Source organism: Macrotis lagotis, chromosome 5 (assembly GCF_037893015.1).
Source record: "Macrotis lagotis isolate mMagLag1 chromosome 5, bilby.v1.9.chrom.fasta, whole genome shotgun sequence".
NCBI lineage: Eukaryota > Metazoa > Chordata > Mammalia > Peramelemorphia > Peramelidae > Macrotis > Macrotis lagotis.
This window is the reverse complement of record NC_133662.1, coordinates 224,442,492-224,469,143: the sequence shown is the minus strand read 5'-3', so window position 1 is coordinate 224,469,143 and position 26,652 is coordinate 224,442,492. Positions and strand designations below refer to the sequence as shown.

The 26,652-nt window shown below is 44.1% G+C and overlaps 1 protein-coding gene across 2 annotated transcripts in view; it reads left to right on the top strand.

Annotated features, from left to right (window-relative positions):
* TBX15 (T-box transcription factor 15) overlaps window positions 1-26,652 on the top strand; it is a 164,788-nt gene that overhangs the window by 5,390 nt on the left and 132,746 nt on the right. The window contains exon 1 of one of the 2 annotated variants that reach the window (XM_074188564.1): window positions 14,079-14,315. The exons of the other annotated variant lie outside the window; for it this stretch is intronic. Within the exon in view, the coding sequence (XP_074044665.1) occupies window positions 14,114-14,315 (202 nt within the window). The 5' untranslated portion in view covers window positions 14,079-14,113. Of the gene's footprint in view, window positions 1-14,078; window positions 14,316-26,652 lie in introns of those variants that run through there. 2 annotated transcript variants of the gene reach the window in all.

Sequence of the window (26,652 nt, the reverse complement as noted above, 5' to 3'; positions counted from 1 at the left end):
TTTGTGTGTGTGTGTGATAATGTTTAAAAATATTAGAACTCTGAACTAAAGAAATAATACCAATTTTATGAATAAGCTATAGGGGAAACCAAAGAAATATATGTATTAATTAATTCAATATGTATTTAAGGAGTTCCTATTGTGCTTAAGTCATTGTGCTGGAGGTTGCGAAAGATGCAGACAATAAAAATTTTTATGTAGTTCAGAAACAGCTTTCAGGGTAGTAGAGGAGATAAAGAAAACACACCAATAACTATAATAAAAGACAGAATGTGATAAATGTCATAAGAAAGTTATGAATTTCAGGAAATCTACAGGATTTTAGTAGACTGAGTCATTTTCTACTGGAATAATCAGATAATGCTTCCTTTAAAAAAGATGCATTTGAATTGGATCTTCAAAGATGGAAAGAAAGTGATGAAGCTGGAAATATCCTTTCAAGGTGAGAGATTGATATAAACAAAAGTTTTAAAAGGGTAAAGATCAGGACAATTAGTAAGCAATTTAATGGATAGATGGTGAGTAGTGAGATATTAGAATGAAAATACTGACTAGTTATCACATTGCAGAGGGCATTAAATACCAGGGTTAGATTTTGAACTTGATTTATAAGCAATAGAGGGGACATGAAAGGATTCTGAGAAGAGAGTGACACTTTCAGAGCTATGCATTAAGAAAATTGATTGGTATCCAGTGGACTGGAGAAGGGGAAAAAGGGAGGAAAATAAAGTGAGATGTATTTGAAAAGGCTGGATGAAAAAAAGCCAAGGTAATAAATTCTAAACTTGGGGTTGATGACAGTTGGAATGGAGAGAGAATAGATGCATCTTATGGATTAATATTGGATAAGACTTTTGTGACAGGGAAGTTAAGAAACAGGGAAGAACACAGAACCTCAGAATGTCAGAACTGGAAGGTGATCTAGTCCAATCCATACCTGAACAAAAAGCCAAAGATGAATTTTATTTTCCCCAGTCTTATTTACTGAAAGAGGAAAACCAGAAGCTGGAGTTGGTTTGGGAAAGTACACGTTGAAGATGAGTTTGATTGGTTCACTTTTGACCATAAGCTTAAGCTTACTAAAGGAATTTCTAGTTGTAATGTGGAAATAATAATAGAGCAATATTATTTTAACATTTGCAAAATGTTTTATTTGCATTATCTTGTTGAAGCCTGACAATAGTTCCCTGAAGTAGAAACTAACTACAGTTACTGTTTAGAGAAGGAGAATGATTTAGTAGGTATTTGGCTAGTGGGGAAGACTGGAGTTCAGATTTCGCCCCCAATAATTTGTGAGTGTCGTGATTTTAAAGGTCACTTACCTTCTGAATCTCAATTTCTTCATCTGTAAAATTCAGATAATAGTACCTTTAGTATCCCTCTTATGGGGTTATTATGAAACTCAGAGGAGAATCTATACATTGTTCTACAAACCCTATTGAATTATGTATGTGCCCATTATTATGACCATTTTACAAATGAGAAGACTGAGCTAAAGTGACTTGCCTTTAGTGACATTGCTATGGTCTGAAGCAACAAAATTTGATTCTGAATCTTGCTAACTCCCTAATGCAACACTCTTTTCTCTAAGTCCACAATAGTAGGCACTCACAGCTAGAATTGGATGTGACCTTAGGTTCAACTCCTAGATTATAAAATAAATTCTTGAAGCCTAAAGAGGACAAATGATTTGCCAATGGTCTTAAAGGTAGTAATGATTTTCCAAGTGTACTAGAGTCTTGGAGAAAATAAGGAACTAAATTAATAGTTATTTGAATAATATACACATGATCTCTTCTTATGGTTGAATTGTATAGACGAAACAAAGATATATGAAACTATAATAAAAGAGAATTAAATTGCTATTGTATTCATTATCTGCCACAGAGAAAGTCTCTGTGCTAGCCAAAGAAATGCACGGTGGTATTAGAAGAGACTTTCATTCAAATTATGCTTCTGACATTTATCTCTAGAGTGAGCAAAGGCAAGTCATTTAGTTTTTTTTCAAATCTCAAATTGGAATTAAAGGTAATCAAATACAAACTATTGTTACTGAGTAGTGGAGATAGAATTTGCCAAATGTATTTTTTTTTCTAAGCACAAGGTTACTCTATTATTTACAATTCAGATGAATTGTTGGAGATTATATTTGCATTGCAAATAGAGAGTAACTCAAATATTACTCTAGTAATCTAGATGCTGGGGGTTTGAAAGAATGATGGTGTGAGAATTGAGAGAAAAATGTGAATTCTGGAGAAATTTGAAAGAAGATACTATATGCATTGCTGCAAATTTAATATATTAAGTAAAAGACAAAGGGAGGTCAAGATTTATAGTTTGGTAGAAAGAAGAAATAGCGACACCATGGACAAAAATAGGCTAATAGTTGAGGAGTTGAAAGATAATGAAATTCAATTGTGTATGAGTTGACTTTTAAAGATATATAAGAATAGAATTTTTTCATGGTCAGGTTTAAATTTAGAGTTAAAATGAAGATGGAAAGGATTAGGGCATGAGAAGCAGATTTGATCGTTTTCCACATGAAGGTTACAGTTGAAGTCATGATAGTAGAAGTGAATGTAGAGAGAGAAGACATAGCTTTGAGAATTTTTTTGCTGTTTGAAGGTGAAAGAAATAGACACTGGAAGGTAACTAGAAAGGATATCCATGGCAGCATCATTAGTTGTAGTTTCTTTAGCATTTAAAAGTTTATGAATCACTTTACATGTACTAGTTTTTTTTCGTTGCTCCACCTACTCTGTGAAGTGGATCCTACTGAAGGTAGAAGAAGCTTGCCCAAAGTGTGGAATTCAACTGAAGGATTTTAAAAATTGTTTGTTTTAAAGAGAGCATATTCCAAAACTAAAGATAAATAACATAAGGAATGGAAGAGACAGAACTGTTCGAGTGTAAAGAGATTCTTGTGAGAGTAGGGATTTGAAAGCAGGTCTTCCTCTGCAGTCTAAGTCTTTCCATTGAACCAGGATACTTTTATCTGGAAGGACTGGGAGGATGGGATGATAGATGTCCGACTATTATTAACAGGCTGAGGTGAAGAGGAGGACACATAAGAAGCTTATTCTAAATGGAGCTCTATCAGCAGGATTTTCTGTGTTAGACAGAGGAAAAGGAGACTTTCTTGTTTTCTTTAAAACCCTACCAAGTTAGCAGCAGCCCTTAGACCTACCTCCACAACCAGTATAAAGTCTGGTGGCAACACCGTATTCTAGGGAATGACAGCCTCTCCAAAATGACTACTGATGGCGCTCTCCAACAAAAATGGCATTATATCTTTTTTTTTTTTAATTTACCTCTGTTGATAACTCTTTCTTTTTTTTTAAATTAGTTTTTTTTTTGTTTTGTAAGGGAAACGGGGTTAAGTGGCTTGTCCAAGGCCACACAGCTAAGTAATCATTAAGTGTCTGAGACCGGATTTGAACCCAGGTACTCCTGACTCCAGGGCCGGTACTTTATCCACTACGCCACCTAGCCACCTCTAAAATTGGCATTATCTCTTGAGCTGAAATTCAAGTACTGTGTCTCCACTCTTATCTCAGCCAGGATTAACCTTTTACCTTCCCCATCAAGACCAAAAGGCTCATCTCTTCACATGAGCAAAATAAAAACACTCACCCCCCCTTCTCCCCCGCATCTCTTTTCTGAATTTCTCCGAGAAGGAACATTTTGGGGTGACTTCTGTTTTTCTCAGGTTGGGGATTACCCTGCGCAAATTTCCCTAGATGGATAACGTGAGTTTAGAGAGCCAAAGAGTTTGCTTCTGGTTAGGGTGACGATTCCAGCAATTCCATGTTTGTCTTCTCCTTCCCGTGTTCCATCTCACCGGTAATTATTGTATTATTTCAGACCGATGACTTTGTTAGGAAATGATGTGTCGGACCATTTCGTCACTGGTCGCTAGTCACATATAATTAAAATGGAAAGAAAGTGGTGTCGGTCTGAATTTGTCAATGGAGAATTTTTTAAATGTGCTTATTTTTTTTGTGTGTGAGATATTTGTCTGTAATTAGCTCAAATGTAAGTGTTTTTTGTTTTGTTTTGTGAAGTAATCAGAGTTAAGTGACTTGCTCAGGGTCATACCGCTAATTGTATTGTGTCTGAGATGGAATTTGAACTCAGTTCTTCCTGACTTAAGACGGGCAGGTATTCTATTCACTGTGTCAACTAGCAGCCCCAAGTGCAATTGTACTCGAGAAAGACAGAGAGAAATGAGCAAGCAGGCAGGTAAATTTACTTCTAGACACCCAGGAAAAAAATTGTTAAGATCAAATGCCAAAGTTTGGGGAAAGTCTTTTACTATCTTTTCTTATCTCGTTCCCTCCTTACTGGAGGTACGTTAGATCTGCTTATCTTTTTTCCTATGATTTGGGTTGAAAAGCAAACCTGTCCCAAGGCTCTCCAGGTTCACTTCCTCTGTTGAATGAAAAAAGGTTGGAACCGGTGAATGAAAAAATTAAGAATCGCTTCCTTAAATTGAGAAAAATGAATTTTGGAACCGGTGAAGTTGCGGGGGGGGGGGGGCTGAGATAAATAGTTTAACAAATAATTTGACGGTGGCAGTCCGAAATACCTATAAATTCGTCGGGGCGGGCACCTGCCGGCCGGGTGCAGATTTCAAGCCCTTAGCAGAATGTCTTGGGACGCTACTTTGACCTTAATTTGATGGCCACCCATCTGATGATCGTGAGCTTGCCCGCATTTAACTGATCTGATTGTGGCAAGACACCTAGTCTTTCGTTCTGGAAGCTGTCTTTTCGAATTTGGCAGAATCTTGCGCCCTCGCCATTCCCCCTCAGCACCCATCCAAATCTGCGGGCAATCAAGATCACTGCCAAGCAGTGATGAGCCATGGAAGAACTTTCTGGGAGGATGAAACAAACTAGAATGGGGAATGGAGGAGAATCGATTTATAGTCGAGGGAAATTCATTTCTCTTGCAGAAAGATAAACATCTTTCTGAAAGACTTTGGAACATTTTTCAGTGAAATTTATAGCACTCAATTTTGAAAACATAACACTCAAAGTTATGACACTCAAGGCTTGTAAACATTTATATATGTATATAGCTACAGATATAGGCATATCTTATCCCCAACAATCCTGTGTTGGGGTACTATTCCTAGCTTCAGTTAACAGCTGGATAAGCGGAGCCTCAGAGAGTTTATTAACTTCTCCAAGGTCATGCAGCTAGTGTCTGTGATAAAACTCAAACTTAGGACATCTTGTCTCCAGGACCCAAAGTCAGTCACCTAAGCTCCCTTTAGTTCTCTCTGTCTCTCTTGTTGTTAGGTCTTGTCTGATTCTCCTTGACCCAGTGGACCATGCTGCATAGGGGGTTTGCTTGGCAAAGCCAGTAGCTCGCCGTTTTGTTCTCCAGTGGAGTAAGGCAAACAGGGGTTACATAATTTGCCCAGGGTCATATAGAGCGTCTGAGACTGGTTTCACCTCAACTCAGGTCTTCTTGACTCCAGGCCCAACACTCCATCCACTGAGTCACTCACTAACTTCTATCCATTACAAGAACTGATTAATTTCGTATTCACTTTTCATGCCTCTGTTAGTGGTTGGTCCAGAACCTAAATCTCCTCTTGCAGTTTTTTGGGGTCTCTGATGCTGGGCGAAAAACTGAAAACAAAGACTGGAGCTTCTATTCGTATACTAAGGTGTGAATTGATTTCTCTCTTCTTGAAGCCCAAGTAGAGAAATGTGAGAATTCGTGGGACTCATCTGATCTGGGAAAAAACTACCCATTCTCCTCTTTCGATCAGATTTTAGAAGACACTCATAGACCATCCTCATTGTCTCTAGAATGGGATTCTTCACTTTAGATTCCTGGATCCTCTAGTTAGACTTCAGAGGGATACCTCAAGTTGGTTGAGGACAAATTTCTTTATCACTGGTTTCCTGTAAATTTTATATCATTTTTTTTCCTGAGAAGGGATTCAAAAACCCGACGATGGGGTGAATGACAAACAAAAATGTGAAGAACCCCTCTTCTCGATGTGCGTTTTCACTCAGGGGTTTCCCTTACGTTCTGCCCTCTTAGGTTTTCTAGTCTAATACGAAGGGCTGGCGAGGTGAGATCAGCAGGAACAAAAAGAGAGAGACAAGGGATGGTAGTGGAAAATAGCGGCTTCCCAGCTACAGAGTAATTGGAAAATGTCCTTTGGCTTTTTAGATCCTACGCCCCAATTTGGACTCAGTGTGCATCGCAGATGTGTAACCACATCTACGCTGTCACGATTATCCAGAAAGATACAGGCCCCAGGCTCCTTGATAAGGCAGCTTATTGGGGGGTCGAGGGGCTCTCTCTACCCACCCGACTTTGACCTGGTCTTCCCTGGATCATTAGGTTGCAACAAGCAACCGTATACAGATTTTTTCCCTCCGAAAATGAACACAATTCGAATAAATTGTCTTTTTTCACTTCGAGGTGTCTGGCTGTGGATGGGACACAGGTATGTTTGGCTTCTGTAAGGCTGGCGTGTTAGCAACAAGTGAAACACAACTACACCTGGCAAGAGCCACTAGACAAGCTTGCAGGAGGAGGACTAGGTGCAGCTCTTTGCATCTATTAGAATTTGTCATTCATCTTTGATTAAGTACTCCTCTCTCTACTTTCTCTTTCGGAACTCTCTCTGTCTCTCTGCCTCTGTCTCTGTCTCTTTCTGTGTGTGTGTGTGTGTGTGTGTGTGTGTGTGTGTGTGTGTGTCTGTCTCTGTCGCTGTGTGTCTGTCTCTGTCTCTGTGTCTGTGTCTGTCACTGTGTCTGTCTCTCTCTTTCTGTCTGCCTCTGTCTCTCTCTGTCTCTGTCTCTTTCTCCTCTGTGTGTCTCTGTCTGTCTCTGTCTCTGTCTCTGTCTCTGTCTCTGTCTCTGTCTCTCTCTCTCTCTCTCTCTCTGTCTCTCGCCCTGTCTCGCTTTCTCTCCCTCCACTCCGACGTCAATTCTTTGCCTTTTTTTCTCCTCAAAGTAACGATTTTATGTAATACTTCCTCTCCGCGGAAAAACAAATACAGACGTTTAACTTTAGCAAAACACCTGCAAACAGGGAGAGAGAGACTTGCTTTGCCTTGGCAGCGGCTTGGGGTATGTATGCAGAAAGTTAAGAAAATCTGAGTCTTTAACGCCTTGGATCCCTTCCCATTCCTCCTAAGAACTCTTTGCTGCGACCCCCTTTCCCCCTTTTTCTTTCTTGCCCTTTCTTCATAGTGCCCGTGGGGTGGGAGGGGAGGAAGAAAGGGTTTTGTGGTTGTCTTTCTGGGTACCTCCCTCCCTTTCCATCCCAGATTCTCAGTTCCCTTGGGTTTGGGGAAAAGGTTGCTCTGGCCCTGGGGGCTACTCCCTTTTCCATGGCCCGAATTGCCCAACTCCCGCCACAGACTGGGCGCCTCTTTAGCCCGCCGGCCTGTCGCCCCTTTAGCCGCCCCCCAGGCCCCGCTTGTCCCGGGGTTTTTAGGCCGCCAGTAGGATTTCTCAAGTCCCTGGGCTTCTTCGTCGCAGCCGCTTGGATCTCTCCGCAGGTGGCCCTTCTTGCAAAGGACCACAGCTGGAAGGATCTGGCCTGAATCACCCCTTGTAGGCAAGGGAAGGTTGCAAGCAAGTTGGGGGCAGGGTGAGTGTGTGGCAGAAGGGATGCGGACGTGTTTCCTTCAGTCCTGAGTAGGTGGGAGCCAGAGAGCGAGAGAGGCTCTAAGTTTGCACACCCTTATAATACGCGGGGGGTTAGGCAACGCCTAGGCAGAGGTGCATCTGCGGGCGGGCCCTTGCGCTCTCATGTCTGTACGGCTACGCGGAGGTGAGTGCGGGTCTCTATTTCTTGGAGCAGGAGCGTTTCCCCAATGGCAATGTGAATCAAGTTGCAGTTAAAAACCCGTACGGAAACGCCCAGTGAGTTTAAACAGGTTTAAGGAGAATGGAGATACTCTGCAATCTGGTCTGACCTGGAGCCCCGAAGAGCGGAAGGCAATGGGGTGCCCAGCACTTCTGACTATTTATCCCGGGCGCTCCCGTGGAGGAGTGTTTGGGTTGGGATGGGGGGGGGGGTGCTGTGCACTTTGGCCCTGGCTGGGGGGGGGCGCCCTTCCTGCCCTAGCGCCCCTCTGCCTCCGCAGCTGCCTCCCCTTGCCTTCCGGAGGCGTGAAGGCGAGCTCACTCCCCCTAAAGATCTTTCCAAACGGCCTCGATTTTCTCGTTTCCTGCGAAGTTGAGCCAGAAAACCGAGTCTTCCGCCACTTCAGCTCCGGTCCTCAGGGCCAGAGGCTGGGGGGTGGGGGGCAGGCTCACCGTCTCCCCCGAGCTTTGGGGTGGGGTTAGCGGGGGTGGGCTGGGGGGGGGGGCAGGCACCGGACTTTGAAGTTTGAGACCGAGAGAAGAAGGTTTTGTGGTTGCGGGATTCGGGGAACGACATTTCCTTTCTTTACCTGGGCCCTGGCCTTGTTCTTACAAAGATCCTCTTTGTTAAGGGCAAACCTGAAGAGGGAGAATCAACCACGAATCAGAGTTTGATCAGTGCGAAGGACCGATCCCCTCCTCCACGCCCCCCCCCCCCCACCCGGCCCGCGCACTGCGTGGCCACAGCCAGGGAAGGCTAGGAAACCGGGTGGCTCGTTTTTATAGTCCAAGTGCATAATCGGGTTCCCCCTTACATCCCCCTCGCCCCCCTGACTCCCCACCTCGCCAGAAAGAAAGCAGATAAATTTATGAAGGGAGAGCTAAGAGAATAATTACAGGGTGAAGGTAGTTAAATTTTATTTCGAGTCCCAAAGGCGAAACCTGAAATTTTATTGCAAACATCTGGAAGAAATGCAAGACTGGCACGCTGCTAGCTTAAAATAAAAACAAAAGATTTTATTTCGCACAACAACAAAAAATAATAATTAAAGAACCTTCGCCAGGGGCGATCCCGCAGTTAAAGGAAAGCGGGAGCGGGCCTCGAACCAGCCACAGCGCATCCCCACCCCGCATCCTCTACAGCCAAAGTTTCCGAAGGGCATCTGTCCAGGTGTGGTCCGGGGGAATGGGGGTGGGGGGGGGAAATTAAGGCCCAGGAAGGTCTGAAGGCGTTGTGAGAAAGTGACTGCTCCATTCCCTCCCCGCAACCCCTATCCTAGGCGGCCTCGGCCTCTGTTCTCTTTTGTGGTGGTGCATGATCCAGTCCTCTCCCTGTTTAGTGCTTCTGGACTTGACTGAGGGTTCTGCTTTGTCCCTAGAGTAGGCCAGACTCCCGAGGAGAGAATCTTGTCTTCTTTCCTCAGGGGATTTCATCCATAAAGGTTATATCTGCCTGTCAGCGGGAAAATACGCTAAGTGGAAGGACTCCCCCTCCATATATGTTTAAGGGGCAACCTCCGGCCACACAGCCGCCGCTGTTTTAAACGTTGTTTACAATATTGATTCAAAAGTCCGAAATCAAACCTGGACAGGATCAGGTCACCTCGGTGGTGTTACATTCCAGTTATTGCTGGTGGATGGGGTGGTGAGTAGGTGTATAGACATACACATAACATATATATATATATATATGCATATGCATATATATGCATATATGTATATGCATATTATATATATATATATATTTAAGACCTGGGATATTTCTGAAAATGTTTGTGCTTGTGATTTTTGCCCTGGGTAGAGAAAAGTCACTTTCCTTTTCTTTAGTTAGCGTGTCTGGCTAAGTCTAATCGCTTTGACCTCTCTGTCTCACTCTGCTGCTCCCCAGGTCTTTCCTCTTCTCCTTGCTACTCCTCATTCTTTCTCTTTCCCTAACAGGTAGCTGGTTTTACATCTCTTTATTCCAAGATCCCAAACCAATCTGCCCCTTAGCTACTGGCTTCTGCGCTTGGGACCGGCTCTCCCTGCCAGACTGACCCTTATCTATTATTTCAGATAAAACCGCCAGTTTCAACCTCAAGTTCAGGGGCATCGTCAATATCCTGGGGCACTGTCAATGGCCTAATACTGACTGGAGTGTACCAGAAGGCTTGGGTGCATCAGCTTGGCGATTAGCCCTGATTTGAATTGCATCCCTTGCCTCTTTCCCCACCATTGCCCACAAATTCGTCAATTAAAAGTCAGGGAGAAGGAAGTTAGAGACAGGGATCCAGTAGATAAAAAGAAAGGCAGAAGCAAAGGTAGAAACAGAAAAGGCCCCGCCAGTCTGCAAAGGAAAAAAAAGTCTAAAAACAGGCACACACATTTCACTCAAATCTATGCATAAATCAAAACACCCTTTCTATTTCTCATCACTGCCTAACCCCGACAACACACTACTCGCGAAGGCATCACGCAGCCGTCAGATTTCAGGCAGAAAATAGCTACCTAATCACTTCTCAGTTCCCACTTCTTTATGGATAGCAAGAATATCTCAGGTGAGAGTGTCCCTTAGTTTTGCGAATGACTGCGAACTTAGGCGGGTCTGGGGATATGGAGAGAGTGAGGAATCATCAAAAGGAAGGGAAAGAGTCCCTTTTTTAATGGGCCCAGGGCCCAGAGAGTAGGGAGTCTGTGTGTGTGTGTGTGTGTGTGTGTGTGTGTGTGTGTGTGTGTGTGTGTGTGTGTGTGTGTGTGTGTGCAGACACATTTCCACGTGGCACAGCTCATTCGAGTATCGGAACATGTGCACAGATGGTCTGCATTGTATGTATTGGACACACACACACACACACACACACACACACATGCGTGCATTGTGTTGGCCTCCGGACCTGGGTTTCAGGTAAGGGTAAATACCTCTCCCTTTTGACTTATTATCTCCGCTGTCCGCCAGCAGCCCGGAGCGTACTGCCCTCATGCGCCTCTAAGGAAATGTGGAGCAGAGGCCGCTCGGAACGCTGAACCAGATTGCACTTGGGAAAGAGCCGCTTCCCATTCCCCCCTCCCCCCTTTCCTTTCCCTCAGACCAGAGGATCCAGAGGAAGGAACTCGCTAGGTGCGGGAGTGTCTGGAGCCTTAACTCATCTCCCAGGCTTTCCCCGCCCCTCTCCAGGGGCTGGGGCTTGGCGGTTCCAGAGCTTGGTTGTTTTATGCACCTTCAGGGAGAGTGAAAGGGCCTTGGAATTTTCCCGCAGGGTTGGTGGGGCTGGCCCGAAGGGCTGGGGAGGCCAGAAAGTCTCGGAGGACCTTCGGAGGCTGAGAGAACTCCCCCAGATAGCCCGGGGAGGCTGGCTTTCGGATTTCGGTGCTGTGTTTTGAATGGCTCGGGATGAGTCCTGGACCGTGCCTAAAATAATCGGAACCAGGGCGGGGGAGCCTAAAGAGACTCAGTAAGACTAATGGCATCTCCTCACTGCAGTACTCGGGAGGTAGCACAAAGGGAGCTGGGATAAAGTTGACTGTGGCTGGAGCGTTCTTTGCCCCTTGGCATCTGGAGACCGGCTCCTCGGAATTCGCTGAGGGACCCTAGTCAGAGCGTAGCAGCCCCGGAAAAGGTAGTGAGCGGCCTGAGGCCCAAGGACACATCCGCCTCCTCAGCTGCTATTTGCACCAGACCGCGGGCCTTCAGGTCTCGGGGAAGGGGAGAGGAAGGGGCTTCGGGAAATGCCATCTAGGCCCCCCAACACTCACACTTATGGGCCGAAGCTAGGCCTCGTCCCGGCTGGTTTTCCCGGTTCAACCTTTGGTTCCTACTGTAGGCTGCGATCTTCCCAAGGCAGCTGGAATTTGAGAAGAGGCTTCTTGCCTTATGTTTTTCGGTTCTGCCACAGAAATGCTTCGGTAAAAATTAGGCAGGGTCTCTTGGTTAGGTGGTCGTGACACTAGATTCACAACGCGAATTCCTTTTGTCCCTGTAAAATCCTGTCCTCATTTGACTGACAGCCTTATCTGCGTGCACGTTGGCTTTCCCTAAAAACAAAAACAAAAACAAACCAAAAAACCCATTTCTTTTCCTCTCCGTCTCAGCTGGTCTAGGTCGATCTGTTTTATTCCGGATGTGGATCTATAGACTTTCCCAGCTGTCTTTCTGTCTGTCTGCCTTTAGAGCCGGACCTGAGGAGGATTATGAAATCGCCCTAATAATTCTTTCCTGTTGTCATTGATTTGTGCCTAAGGAATCAGATTCTTGACGATTTTTCCTTGTCCCTAGAGCAAGTTGAGGTTTCTCTGTTCTTTGGGCTCAGTTAGCGAGTGCTCAGCGGTTTCTGACACCATCTCCGAGGGGTTCCCCGTGCGTCTGTCTTTCATCTCAGACAGCAGGGCAAAAAAGGTAAAACCACGTTCAGGAAAGAGACGTGGTCGTTCTTTTTGAAACTTCAAATATCGCACTGAAAACTGAAATTAGCCGAGTGTGAAGGAGGGAGGAAACTCCAAAAGAGAGTTTCTTTGCTAAAGGGAAGGGAAGGGAAAGAAAGGGAAAGAAAAAAGAATCACTGCCCTCGAAGAATATAGATTATTACCTGAACTTCCCCCAATATTCCGGTTCTCTAACCAAGGAGAAGCTCCTGGGCAAAGCACCGAGGGCTCCCTGGCTGGGCATCCAAGTCATCGAGCAGAAATGGGCTTGTTCTAGAGGGGCGGAGGGAACTGTGTTCCCCAAATCTACAAATGCTTCAGTTTGTTCTGGGGTAGAGGGGCTGCCTTCTCCCACAAGATCCCTAGGCCCCATTCGGAAAAACACAATCCATGACCCAGAGAACACTCTGAATTCGTGTGTTTTCATCGTAAAACGTGTATGGGCTCTTGTTGAGATAAATACAATGGAAGTAAGAAATGGACTTTGATTTAATTTCTGATGATTTTTTTTAATAGTAAAAATGTTGGGGGGGGGGCAGAGAGGATAAAAACCAAAGGGAGAGTTTAAACAAAATAACTAATGAAACACCGGAGGTGCCTTATCTAAATGTTGCGTTTAGGTGATTTTGTGGAGTAGAAGGGGAGAGTGGAGACATAGTCCAATACTCTTCATTTAAACACATTTTGCAAATTCCACCACATCCTTTGAGCCCCAAGTTCCAAGGTCTTTATTGACTGACTACCTGGGAGGCATCTAAGACACTCAGCAGAATTAGAATGAAATGATCTTGAATTTGGGGTTTGAGGAAACTTCAGTTTTCGACCCTAAGGTTGCCCTACGTTTAAGTTTCCTTTCCCATCTCACCCCCCCCCATTTAAGTGGGATCCGGGGTGACAAGGGTTAATGTCCAGGCTAACCAAAAAGAGACAAATAAGCCCAAGTTCTTGCCCCCTAGCCTCAGTCTCTCCCAGTTTCTCATTGGCCAGCATCTTTGGGGTTTCTCCTGTTCTCTCTTCCCCTATTGGTCGGGGGCTTGCTTTTTTTTCCCCTTTCTTTCTCTCTCTCCCTTCCCCCTCCCGCTCCCTCGCGCCTTTGACTGGCACACACAGCCTGGCCCCAGCTCTTCGGGAAAGGGAGGAATTAAAAAAAAGTTTCCCAGAAGTTTGGATCAGCGGAAAGACGAAGAGAGGGGGAGAGAGAAAAAGAGAAAGAGGGAGGGAGAGAGGGGAGGAGAGAAAGAGAGGGAGGGAAAGAGGGGGAGGAGAGAGCTAAGGGGGAGAGAGAGAGGGAGAGAGAGAGAGAGAGAGAGAGAGAGAGAGAGAGAGAGAGAGAGAGAGAGAGAGAGAGAGAGAGAGAGAGAGAATTTAAAAAAAGATGAAATCCAGTCCGAACAGCCTCTGAGCCTGCCCCGGGGTGGGGGGTGGGGGAGCGAGGCAGGGGTGGGGACAGCAGCCAGCGCCGCTCAGCTGTCCCGGAGCCTCCGCCACTGCGGCCGCTGCCTCCGCCTCCGCTCCGCCGGCGTCCAGCGCCACAGCCTCTTGCCCAAGCCCATGTAGCAATACTGTCCCCGCTCCGGGCCCGGGTTCCTTCATTGCCGGGGGCAGCGCGGGGGGTGGGGGCGCTTTCCGGAGCCGGAGGCCGAGTGAGTGGGGTGGCAGTGCTGGGCCGTGGGGGGGTGGGGGGCGGGGGAGCGAGCCCTCGGAGAAGCCCCCGGCCGGGCCAGCGCCGAGCCCCAGGGCCGCCGCCGCCGGCGCTCCAGCCCTCCCCGCCGCAGCCGCTGCCTCTCCCCGGCTGAGGCTCGGTCCCCAGCGCCCCGTTCGGAGCCGGCCACGGGTGGGCTGGCGGAGCAGGGCGCAGGGCGGCTAAGATGAGTGAAAGGAGAAGATCTGCAGTCGCCTTGAGCTCCCGAGCACATGCTTTCTCCGTAGAAGCCCTCATTGGGACAAATAAAAAGCGCAAACTCCGAGACTGGGAGGAAAAGGGTTTGGATCTGTCCATGGAAGCCCTGAGCCCCGCGGGCCCGCTGGGAGACAACGAGGACCCGGCTCACTGCCTGGAGCCCCACCCCGGTGAGTACGGCGTGCGTAGCGGGCGGCGCCGGGCAAGTCAGCCCGGGAGGGTGCTGCGGCTGGGGGGAGTGGTGTGTGTGTGTGCTCCGAGGGCTGCCGGGGCCCCTTGTTGCTCTTTTAGCTTTAGTTCCCTCTCTTGATTCTCCTTCGCCCCTCGTTTCTGTTTCCCCCTTTTCTTCTACACTTCTTGAAAAAAGAAAACAAAATCTTTTCTTCCCCACCGATGTCTCCAATCTTCCCCCCGATGACTCCTGAAAACTTTGTTTTAATTTTAGTTTGGATGGGAGGTATGGCGTGCTTGCTGCTATTCTCTCTTGATCCTGACCTGCAGAAGCATGGTCGCAAAGTGGGTGCCCTCTCTGGGCAGTGCGCTCCACCTTCTGGGTCAGATCGATCCCGCGATAGACAGTGCCAGCACTTGGATCCACTCTTGCCCGATCCCATGAACCAGTTCTTCCTCAGAAAGAAAACCCCGCTTCTCTTGGGATTCCCCAACTTGCTTTCCCCTTAGCTCAATCCCCTTGTCCACTTTTCTGGGCCTGAAGTCGTGTCTGCCTAGGTTTATTCCCTGTCATTAAGAGATCGAAATGACATTATTACTGTAATTTAGTGCAAGGCAATATGTATCATGGAAATTCTTTTCCCGGATTATCTCCTGGATATACTCCCCGGACAGTCACATCTATTATCTGCGTAAACAGGCATGCAATGAATTTATAGAATGCATTTTTATCTGCAAAAAAAAAATCACCAAATTACCTCTTGGTATGTTTTTGAACAGAACTATGGAAGACCAAAAAACCCCAAAGCTTACATCTTTCTTAGACCAAGCCGAGATCTCGCCTGTGAAAAACCAGCGTAGGTCGAACAGCTGCTCTCAGAAGAAACTTAGACCCACGCACACACATACAACACATGCAGCCTTTTTTAGTTGTTTCAGTCTCACGTCCAGGCCAGAGTTTGTAAGGCGTTTCTGGAAGCGATCTCAAGGATCTGGGGTGGGGGGATGAGGCACACTTAGAGAAATTGGGAAGGGGGAGAGGAGAGCTAGGGAAACCCCAGACCCTCAATTTACAGAAGGAAGGGGCAGGGGGAGGGAAAAAAAAAAGGAAAATCTTGTTTCTTGTAACAGCCCAGGCCAGGGAAGATTCAGAAAAGGGGGCAGCTGTCTGCTGCATTTTTTTTTTAAAGCAGTGACAGTTCAATTTCCATGGCCGTGAGACTAATAATAATGCGATTAAAGACTGGACTTTGGAGGCAGAATTTTATGAATTCTTCGTGTTTTTGTGGCAAGTTACGGTATTTGGCTTTAGTGTTGGAGAATTATTTTTATTAGACGGTGAAAAGAAAATTAAAAGGAGATTTATATCGGTGGAGCAAGTCTACGCATTCACGGGCACAGAAATCTGGAACGCTGGTAATGTGATTTAAGTATCGCTTCCATCCCTGGGCAAGTGCTCAAAGTCTCAGGGAATGTTAAGCCCTGGACATTTTAGTGCGCAGCACTTTCGGTTTACTGCTGAGGAAAGGGAAATACAAAGGAGGTAAAACGACTTGCCCAAGGTCAAACACATCTAGGTAGGAGACCCCTGGGCCTGGAATTCCCGGCTTCTGTCCTCAAGGATCGCAACTAGTGGGTTCTACTTCACCATCCGCCTCTTTTACACTTCTGTGAAACCGTTTCTGTGGCTCTATTTTAGTACTCTCGGCCCGGAGTAACCAGAGACCTGGCAAGGATTTCGACCGGGTAGTGTTTGGGGTTTCTGCCTGTTTCGGTTCTCCTCCTACATTCATCCGACCCGATTAAAAATCACTAAAGGATTGGCTGCGGCAGCAAAATTGGGAGTCTATTTTCCGTCTCCCCCCCCCCCCCCCCCCCCGCCCCCCACAATATTTCTCTTTGATTCTTCTCTAGAGCCCCACACTGCCGGCCCGTCCTCCTCGGCTTAGCTTAGCTCTCCTGCGGTTTTACTGTTAAAATGGGATAACACGACTTCTCCTAATCAGAGTCACGTTCCAGGAGTTTTCTTTTTCTGCTTCTCAACGGGGAGATCAAGGTCTGGGGGCTTTTGGTGGTCAGAAGGGAAATAGAGTTAAGAAGGGGAAAATGGAAGCAATCTTTGGGGAGAGCTTGAACATTTGAAAATAATAAGAGCAGCACCAAGCCATCTCTTTATAGAATATAGATCCATAAAGAAACCATTTAGCCTTCGTTTTCTTCCTTCAGAAAAAGGTCATTCTTGTAAGAGCTTTCCTATTTTGCCAACAAGCAAACCGAACACTTCAAGGAAGCGAGCAACGATTTCTTTTAGGAAAAGGTGATTTAATAAAAAACAAATCAGTAGGAACTCTTTACTCATCCTGGGAAGCTCCTACTCCCCCCACCCCCACGCACCTAGATTTCTGCATGGAAAGGACTAAATCCCCGAGGAAAGACGGTTCCACCCGCCGTTGTCCGCGGGGCGGACAGAAAAGTAAGCCGCCCTCCTGAAGGGGAGAGCAAGCTTTGCCGGAGCGGATCCCGAGGTTCGTTCATTTTGGGGGCAGAAATCGCAGTCAGGAGGCTGAGGCTCCCAGGGCCCGAGATCCTGGGGAGAACATTGGAATAGGCGTTTTGTTGGATTTGGAGGACCAGGAATCTTTTACTTCTTTCTCCCTTCCGTCGTCCAGACTCCCCATAGCCACAGCAGAAGAAAGTAAGACTAGGTTTAAAGGGGAAATAAAGGAAACCCAATCAAATCAATGAGCTGGGATCCAGAATGACCAGAGCGAGCTCTCTTCCAACCCGTCGGGCCCCTGATCCAACTCTTTTCTTCCAGCACTTGGGGGGGGGGGACTTAATCGGCCTAGAGCAATGTCAGATCCTTTCCAGAGAATCAAATCGAGGGCGGACAGGGCTTGAGGAGCATGAGCATGAGGATGAGGATGAGGATGAGGATGAGGATGAGAATTTAGAAGGACAATTGGTGTTTGTATATATCCACACACAAATCTGTATCTATATCTATATCTATATCTAATCTATATCTAATCTATCTATATCATCTATATATCTATATTTATATCTATATCATCTATCTCTATCTCTATCTCTATCTATATCATCTATCTGTCTATCAATCTATCTATCCATTTGATTTAGCTTTAGGAACCGGCCAGGGCCATATTCTAACCACGAGATAAGATTCGCAAAACTCGAGGGAGCGAGAAGAGCCCCAGAGCATCGTTTCTCGTCCAAGAACCGATTGCTTCTCATCCTTTCTCCTTGGTTTCAGTCCCAGTTTGATTTTCCTTCATAGCCCGTAAGGCGAAAGCTCAGAGACAGTGGTGATGATGATGATGATGATGATGATGATGATGATGATGATGATGATGATGATAATACTAATAACAATAAGTCTCATTCCCTCATCCTTCATCCCCGTTACGGGACTGTCCTAGCGCAGCAAAATCCAAAGAGTGGCTGCTGAGCCGTGGAAGGAAAAGGACAAAACACCCGTGGAGGCACCCTACACCTATTCTGTCAAGTTTCCAACTAATTAGAGTGGAAACAAAGGGGGGGGGGGGCTCAGGGCCATCACCTTGGACCTTGAACTTCGACGGGACAAGAAAGCATTTCTCAGATTTAGGTTGCACGCACGTGTGCCCCAGTTCCAGAAGCAACGTTTCCCAGGATTCGGGAGAATCGTCTCTAGGCCCCCGGGAGAGAGGGGTCAAATGCTGTTTTCCCACTCGTGCCCCCCACCCTTCCCTGCTCCCCAAAGCGCAGGAGCAAAGCGCCCAGGGCCTCTCGACTTGCGGCCTTGAAAAGACCTTCAGGCAGCCTTACTGCCAGTCTCCGCTTTCTCATCCTGGCTAGTATGTTCTAGCTTCAGCTCCCTCAGATTTCCGGCCCCAACGTTGGGGATGTTCCTGGCGAAAGCCTCATTTAAATAACTTGCAAAGAAGACTTTCTGGGCTCGGGTTCGTAGCCACTGGCGGAAAGCGCTTCGAGGCTTAAGGCTCCGAGATCTCTGAGGCCTTCTGGGCGCTTTCGGGTTTGCCCTCACTCGATGCCAAAGCCTGGGCCCGTTTGGGAAGTGTCTCTGGTCCGCGGGTGTGCTCGGACGCGCCGAATTGCGCAGGACTGTGCAGGGTCCCCCCAGGACGTGCTAAAGAGCGGCTTGAGGCTGCATCTGCCCAGGAGATCAATCTTGAGGCTAGTCCTGATGTTCTCTCTGGTGCAGGGAGTCGCTTTAACCACAGCACCGTTTCGTTCTACCTATCCCTTTAGCGAAGTCAATGGCCCTTAACGAAAAGCAGTCCGAGGAGAAATCGAAGGGCATTATCTATCTATTTATTTATTCGTTTTAAAAAATTCATTCATTTTTTCATTTATTTTTTATTCATCTATTTGTTCATTTATTTATCTATCCATTTGCTCATTTATTTTTTTATTCATTTAATTTATTTGGGGGTGATGTTTAGGTTTCTGTGTGGTTATAGATTTGGGCGAGAAAGCAGACGACTAAATACCAGGCACAAGGAGGGAGACCGATAATATTGCTGAGTTCAGTAAATTCTGCCCTGTGGCAGAAGAGCTCGAGGAGGCTCAGGGATCCTTCACAATGCTCCTTCCTTCTCAAGAGATACGATTCCTCGGGTTTTCCAGATGTGATCGTGAGTGTGAGAATACTGGCAGCTCTCTGCAGACTTACTGAACCAGTCGATTGGAAATGGGGTGTGGAGTTTTGGCTTAGTCTGCCAGATAAAAGGTTTGGGGGCCAAGAGAGCAGGGGAGAGGATGCTTGGGGGAAAGTTTTAGCTTGTGCGTCCTGTCCCGACACAGAACAAGACGGGCACAGGGCTTCTTTGCTATTTTGAGACGTGGGTCCCCCTGTCAAGGTCCTTTGTAGGAGTCTCTACATGAAGGGGAGAGCCCGGGCTTCTACAGGGAGGTCTGAAATTGTCATCGGCTGATCTTGGCTGTCTAAGAGGGTACTAGCTCCCTCCTTCTTAGTGGGGAGAGATTTTCTCTAAGGACTGTCAGACAAATTTAAGAATGTAAAAAGCCGTGTGTGTGGTGGTGTGGTGCTTTGTATGGTAACTTCAGCAAATATGTCTTCGAAGGAATAAGAATTGCAATATGCCATCCCTTCTCTGGGAAGATTGTTGTTAAGCAGAGTACTGAGTCCATCAAATTAAATGTTCTAAAATCTTATAAACAAACGCTACTGGTAAAATGGAAATGGCAATAACACCCGGAGAAATACCTTTTAAATTTCAAGGGTGGTTTAAAGCCTGTGGGAGGAACAGGGAGGTTTTGGAGAATCTCTCTCCATATGTATCTATACATAAGACATACATACATATATGTCATTTTTACCTGATAACGTTTTACCTGATAACATTTCTAAAGATGGATAGGATTGGGTTTTTTTTTTTAAGATAGTGTCCAGTTGGATCTCTTCAAATTTGATCTCTCTTCCCCTTCTCCTTCCCAGCCTTCATGTATAAAGGGCAAGGGTGCACACATGCTTAGCAGAAGGTTTTCCATTTCATCAAAGCTCCAGGGCAAATACACACACACACACACACACACATACACACACACATATATATATATATGTGTGTGTGTGTGTGTGTGTGTGTGTATGTATGTATGTATGTATATTGCTGCCTCTCTCTCCAGGCTCTTCCTGGGTGCAAACCTAGTCTCTGATATTCTGCCTCCTCCAAGCTGGTCATCACTGTAATGTAATGTAATGATGTAAATGTAAATGTAGTGATGCAAAAAGAGAACTCACTAGAGGTGATCCTCAGGTTGATTATTTGGAAGAGTTCAGATAAGAAACTCCTAATATTCCGGGAGAAATGGAGATCGATGCTTTCTCCAACTCTTCAGCAGAAGGTCTCCAGATGATGTACACATAGATCGTAGCACGATGGCCCACTCACAGAACTGGGTGCCACAAAGAATGGCACAAAATTCTGTGAAAATTGATCAAAACAGTATTAATTTAAATTTATTTTAGTTAAAGAAAACATGAAAATTATGAATATTTGAGAGATGACCAGTTGAATCTCCACAAAGGATAGCTAAGTTAGAGAGCTTACACCTATGATAAATCAAAATTAAACAAGTTAACTAAATAGACAATCTACAAAACTGAGGTGAGTTCCTGAGTCTCTCCCTCCTCCCTTTCAATTGTACATGTTGCCCTCCCTGCCTTACTTTAATTAACTGGGTAATTTCCTCCCCTCTTCATTTTAGTCTGCCTGTGTGGACACAAGATTAATGGGAAAAAAAGTCACTTAGAAGCAAGATTAATGGATAAAAGTCACTTAGAAGCAATTAAGAAAATGTTTTATCAGATAAGAGTAAAATATTGTACTTGAAAACCTTTTTTTAAATTCAAGTTTCTTGAAGGCTCTTTAAAGGAAAAAACCCAAACCGTTAATAGTAAAGACTTTCCATGACTACTGTAGCTCCTATCTGTATTTCAAAAAGTACCTGGTAGAACTAAATAAATCTCTGACCATGGAATCTGGCACATCTTTCACTTGAGTGTAAAAGAATTCCTTCCTAAATCTATTAGCTCATTCTTAAGAAAGGCCAGATGACAAAAATCAATGTTAAAATCTGTACTTTTCACAGAAAATGGGAAGATGAACAGATTGGCATTTGATTTTCAATTCAGGAAAGGCAATTAAAAATCTATTAAATAACGATTCTGGGCTTTATATAGTTATTCTTTTGGAACTCCCAAAAGGAACAAAGCAGCCTAGCAGAAGGAAAACTTTTTAGTGGATTTGTGCAACACAAGTTTTCATTTTGCTTGTTTGGTGGATAGTGGCAGATAACTTAGAGAATTTGTTCAGTTTGAAATAAGCAAGACTGTTTTTCTCCCTCTTTTCTCTTTCCTCCACATTGATCGTTTTTACTTTTCTTTTGTTCCAGGTTTCCTAGTGAGTTTAAGTTCAGAATTTTATGTGTGCCTGTCTAAGATCATATGGTTAAAGACTGAACCCTAGCTATAGCCCCAGCAGGGAAGAGCAATTAGCAAATTCATGAATGGGGTTCTGTTTACACTTCTATTAAGAAGGATAATTATTTGTTAATTTAAGTAAGACCTTATGCCTTGGTTATAGCTATTAGCAGTGATGCCTCAGTCTGAGTTCCTCACAGGAAATGTAAGAGGTGGGGAATTCAAACTTATTTGTAAAATTCAATTACATTTTCATTTTAATCAAAGCAGAAGTGTTCAGTTAATACAAAGGGTTGCAAACAAGCCCTATAATTGCTCATTCTTGACTATTGACACACCCAATGTTTGGTCTAATGTATACACAACAGGATGCATATAAACTATAGATTTTTTTATATTCATTCTGATATCTTTTCAATTCACCACATATGGCCTGGGCGCTGGGGGAAGAGGAGGTAAAAAATTAAGTAAGACCTGAAACTCTCCACAGAAATATTAGAGTATTATAGCAGTACTCTATATTACAGTAATATGGAACCACACCATGATATAAATAATGAAGAAAGAGAAGTGCAATTTATGAGCTAATTTCTTAGCAAACAGAGCATCTGAATTTTGGGAGGCCTTCCGGGATGTCACCTCCAGGTTTTGCTTGACAATTGTAGAAAATCCCCAAGGCTGAAGCCATGCCCCTAGTTTAGCCTTTGGATTGGATCCTGATGTTACAGGATAAAGGATAAAAGAAAACACAGATTGGGGGAAGGGTCTATCCTATGGTGGGAGATTTCTTAATTTCTTTAATGATGACACTTCCATTTTGAAAAGTGCAGATGAATTTTTACTGTGAATACTTATCTCACATTTTTCATCCAATGAGTCAATTATACACTTATGAGGATCTGGGGAAAACTCAGAGTAAATAGCAGAGATAATGGGAAAACCGTAGAGGTTTTATGTTTGTTTTTGTGTTAAGATAAATGGAACATAGCAATAAAATAAAATTTTCGGAAGCATTTCTTCTCATCTCCACTTGTATGGACCATATTAAGCTTCTTTGAGGATCAAATGAAATGATGTGTATGAGAACACCTCAAAAAGCACGAGTCATTAAGAAATTATTTTAATATAGCTAGCAGAGACCATGAGGTTTAAGCCTACAGAACTCAAGTGAATGCTATGATATTATTCTCCTCACTATTCCCCTTGTTTCCTGTTTAACACCGTCCCACAATACGATGTTTATTTTTAAAGCCCTAGACTGGGGCTCATAAAGCCCTGTTTTCACTCTTACCTCCTCCTGTGGCTTACTTGACCCCCGACCTGCCCCCCTCCCATATGAGGTTCAGAAAGCCAACTCTTCCAGCAAATTTCAGATGGGGTTTCACTGTGGAAGGAATTCTGATTTTACCCCCTTCCTGTGAACAGTTCCCTAGAAAAATTAGACAGCTTCAGTTACCTTTCAGAAGTCAATTAATTGGGCCCAAATCACAGATTACACCTCCCTTTCATCCGTTTGCCTTTGGCTGGATATCCTGCATTTCCTCTCCTCCCCAGCAGCTCCTCATCCTGTCTTGGGCTAACCAGTTTCAGAGAACTTGAGATATTTTTCTTTTTCCTCAAATGGCAGAAAGCAAGAGAGGGCCTTGGTGGAACAGCTACCCACAAAAACCTAATTTCTGTTGCCATATTTTAGCTATAGCCTCAAGTTTCCCCTCTTCATCCCCTAACTAGCTCCTCTCCTCCAGCTTTAGGCAATGTGTCTTGAACTGGGGAGGTCTTGCTGCAACCTTCAGCTTAAGGCAGATTCCATATGTTTTAAAACCTTGATTGTGGCATTTTAAATAACCAGGGACATTGGAGTGCTGCATGATGGCTGATCCCCCTCATAAGCTCCAGTTACTGTGGCCTGTTGACTGTGAGGTAAAGGGATGGGGTTTTAAGGGTGGTGATTGGGGGGGGGTGGTAAGGCATAAAAGAAAACAAAAAAAAATTCTACCAAAAATGCAGCTAAGAAGGGGCCCAAGGATCTTACACCTCACGCCCTGAGGGGAATTTGAATTTTGCTTTCATCAGGCCCAGCAAATTTTAGAAGAATCAAACTGACTTCAAACATTAGGAGCAATTAGAAACCAGGAATCCCTCTGCTTGCCGAACTTTTTATCCCTAAACATTTCCAAATGGGTAAATCTAGGATCAGGAGATATCTTAGCAAACCTCTTACAGAGGATAGTAATAATTTAGCCTGTTCAAAAGCAAAATGTCATTTAAACTTAATAGTTTTGCTAGTGTAGTTAATATTTTTACTTGCTTAGATGTGACTTTGTTGTAATATGAGCAAGCATTTAAATGATCCAACAGAATAAGAGTCACATTGGGCATTGTGTATTATATAGTTCAGTCTTTGAGTAAATAATAAACACTTTTTCAGGAAACCGTGATCTGGGATATGTTAATCCCGCCAAATAAATGAATATATTTTCCTTTATGGGTTTTATATGCTGAAGCATCATCAGGGTGTTGAATTGACTTCAGCCATGGTCAGGTTAGGTGGGCAGAGCTTAGTCTCTGGCAAGCCCTACCAAACTCTAAGCATGACCTCAGGGAAAGATGACTGTCTTATTAGAGGACAAACCTAGCTAAATTAGGAGAAGCTCATGGATGAGAAGATGGGTCAGCAGGGGTTGGATTTATTTTCAGTTGCCGTCACTTGGACTATTAAATTATGGGGGCTTACCATCTGTACTGGGTAAATGTTGGTACCCATGCAATCAGAGATCTTTGAAGTATTGAATAAATTTTGAAAATAGAACAAAAAATTAAGTGTCAAATGACATTGGTTCTATAATCTCCTAAATCTCACTCATTGTCTGGTCCCAGATGATTCTTGAATGATTATCATTGTAGCAAGCAAATCTCTTCAGCTTATAGAGCACTGAGGGAAAGGCAAGGACATGGGTTTAAGGAATTACGTAGGTCCTAAATTCAACCCTTAATTCTGGCCAAACTTTAGCATTCCTTGTTGACTCAGGTTCAATGGCTTGACTTCTTAGAGTCTGCTTTTCTGCCTTAGAAAAAATAACTAAAGCAATGTAAATTTTCTTCTATACTGGGAGTTATAAACAAGTTAACTGTAAATGTTTATAGCACATAATCCAAAAAGCAGAAATGTTTTCCAGAGGAAAATAAGCTCTCAGAAGTATGGTGGAACCTAGTAGAAAAGAACATTAATTTGAAATTTAAGAAATCTGCATTTGGATCCCATCTCTGACACTAAACAGCTCAGAATGTGCCCATTTTACCCATGAAAAAACAAAGCTAAGAGAACTAAATTATCATGCCCAAGGACACTGGATTAATAAATGGTTATGTTCCTTCTACTATGTCTACTATGCCACGTATCTGCTTTGTGTAATGCACTGTGTTAGGGACTGGAAGGAACATGGAATACAGATGTCCTTTGACATTTTCAAAAAACAGTTAACTTATCCCTAGGTGATGGAATCAGGAACTGATCTGCATGTTTGGTTTCCTAGATGGAGGGGAGTCCCTGAAGGTAACCCCTTCTATCAATTCAGATGAGCAACAGATTTGTATCTTACAGTCTCAAGGAGTTGTCTTGGCCACTGAGAGATTGAATGACTTGACTACAGGCATGTAGCTAAATGTGGCTATCCCCCCCCCCCCAATTACTTGAGTTGTTTAAGTTGTGTTGGATTCTCCATGTTCCCATTTGGGAATTTCTTGGCAAAGATACTGGAGTCATTTGCCATTTCCTTCCCCAGCTTATTTTACATATGAAGAAACTGATGTAAACATGGTTATGTGACTTGTCCAGGGTCACACAACTAGCATCTGAGGTCAAATTTGAACTCAGGAAGAAGAATCTTCCGGTCTTCAAGCCCAATGCTCTATCTACTTTGACTCCTAGCTGCCCTTCCGCTAAAGATAAACCGTGTGAGAAGCAGTATCATATTCCAGTGCTCCCACCTCTGAATTCTCTATCCTGTCTCTTTCAGGCAAAAATGAATTGTCATAAAATCAAACTTTAACAAGACAGAAAATATTAGTTCCTATTTTCCATGTTAAGCCTGTTAAGCCGAGATCTCGATTTGGCAAAACTGTTAGGATGCTAAAAGCATGACTTGGGGACAGGCAAAATGCTTGTCAACAAGCTAGATCAGAAGTCCACATAGCATTCAAGTCCACTATTCATAGCTGCTGAACTTGGGGTGGTGTCAGAGCCAATCACCACAAAGGAAGATGTGTCCAACCAGCACATACGAGAGATTCCTCATGTTTCTATCTTGTGAGAGTCAAATTCCTTATGGACTCCTGCAGCTAAATCTGAAATTCAATAGTGCCCTTAATATTAAACCCTTGCCATGCTTCCTTGCTTTCATGAACAAACAACAGACTATTTAAATTCTAGGAGCAACTGAATAGCTCTAGTGGTATTCAACTAAATGATAACATTTTGTAATAAACTCAGTTATTACTACATATTGGACATATTGGCACCATGGTGTAATGGAAAGAATACTGATTTTAGAAGCAGGAGACCTGGACTTGAGTCCCATCTATGTGACCTTGAGAAATTTATTCATCTTTCAAAATTTCAGTTTCCTCAACTGCAGCATTCAGTCAATAATATGTAACAATATCATAATGTGAGGGAACCTCAGTGGCCATCTATACAAGAATTTCTTTTTAAAACAACATTCCTCACACCTGGTTATTTAAGTCTTTGCTTGGAGAACTCTGGGGAGGGGAAGCTCACTACCTATCTTAATAGCTCCTTTCACTTTGGCATAGTTCTGTTAGAAAGTTTTCCTTATATCAAGCCAAAATTGGCCTCCTTCATACCTCTATTCCTTGTATCTTATCCCTCAGGGGATAAGCATGAGAATCCTTAAAATGCTTAAAGATATCTATCGTGCTGAAAATGTTTCTTCTCCAAGGTAAACTCCTCAGTTCCTTCAATATGACCTTTGAGATAACTTCCTTATAGCTCTATATCTCTGGTATTCCCAACAATGTCTTTTTAAGTTGATCTTTACATTTATCCCTATTAAGTTTCATCATTTTTATATTTGGCCTGAATGTTTTTGTCTTACAAGGTCTTTTTGCACTATCAACTTCTTGGGACTGTTTTGTGATTAAATATATCTATATGTAAAATGTGCTAATAGTAAAAATGCTATATGCCTATCCAATTTCTTTCCCAATCCAAGCCCTATAAAATTAGAATCCTCAACCCTATATGGGACATCACTGCCAAAGAATTCATTATATAGTGACTAGACTACTCATGATAAATCTCCTTGTACTTAAGAATGACAGTCCTTGAAAAACACAGTCTTTGTTTCTGG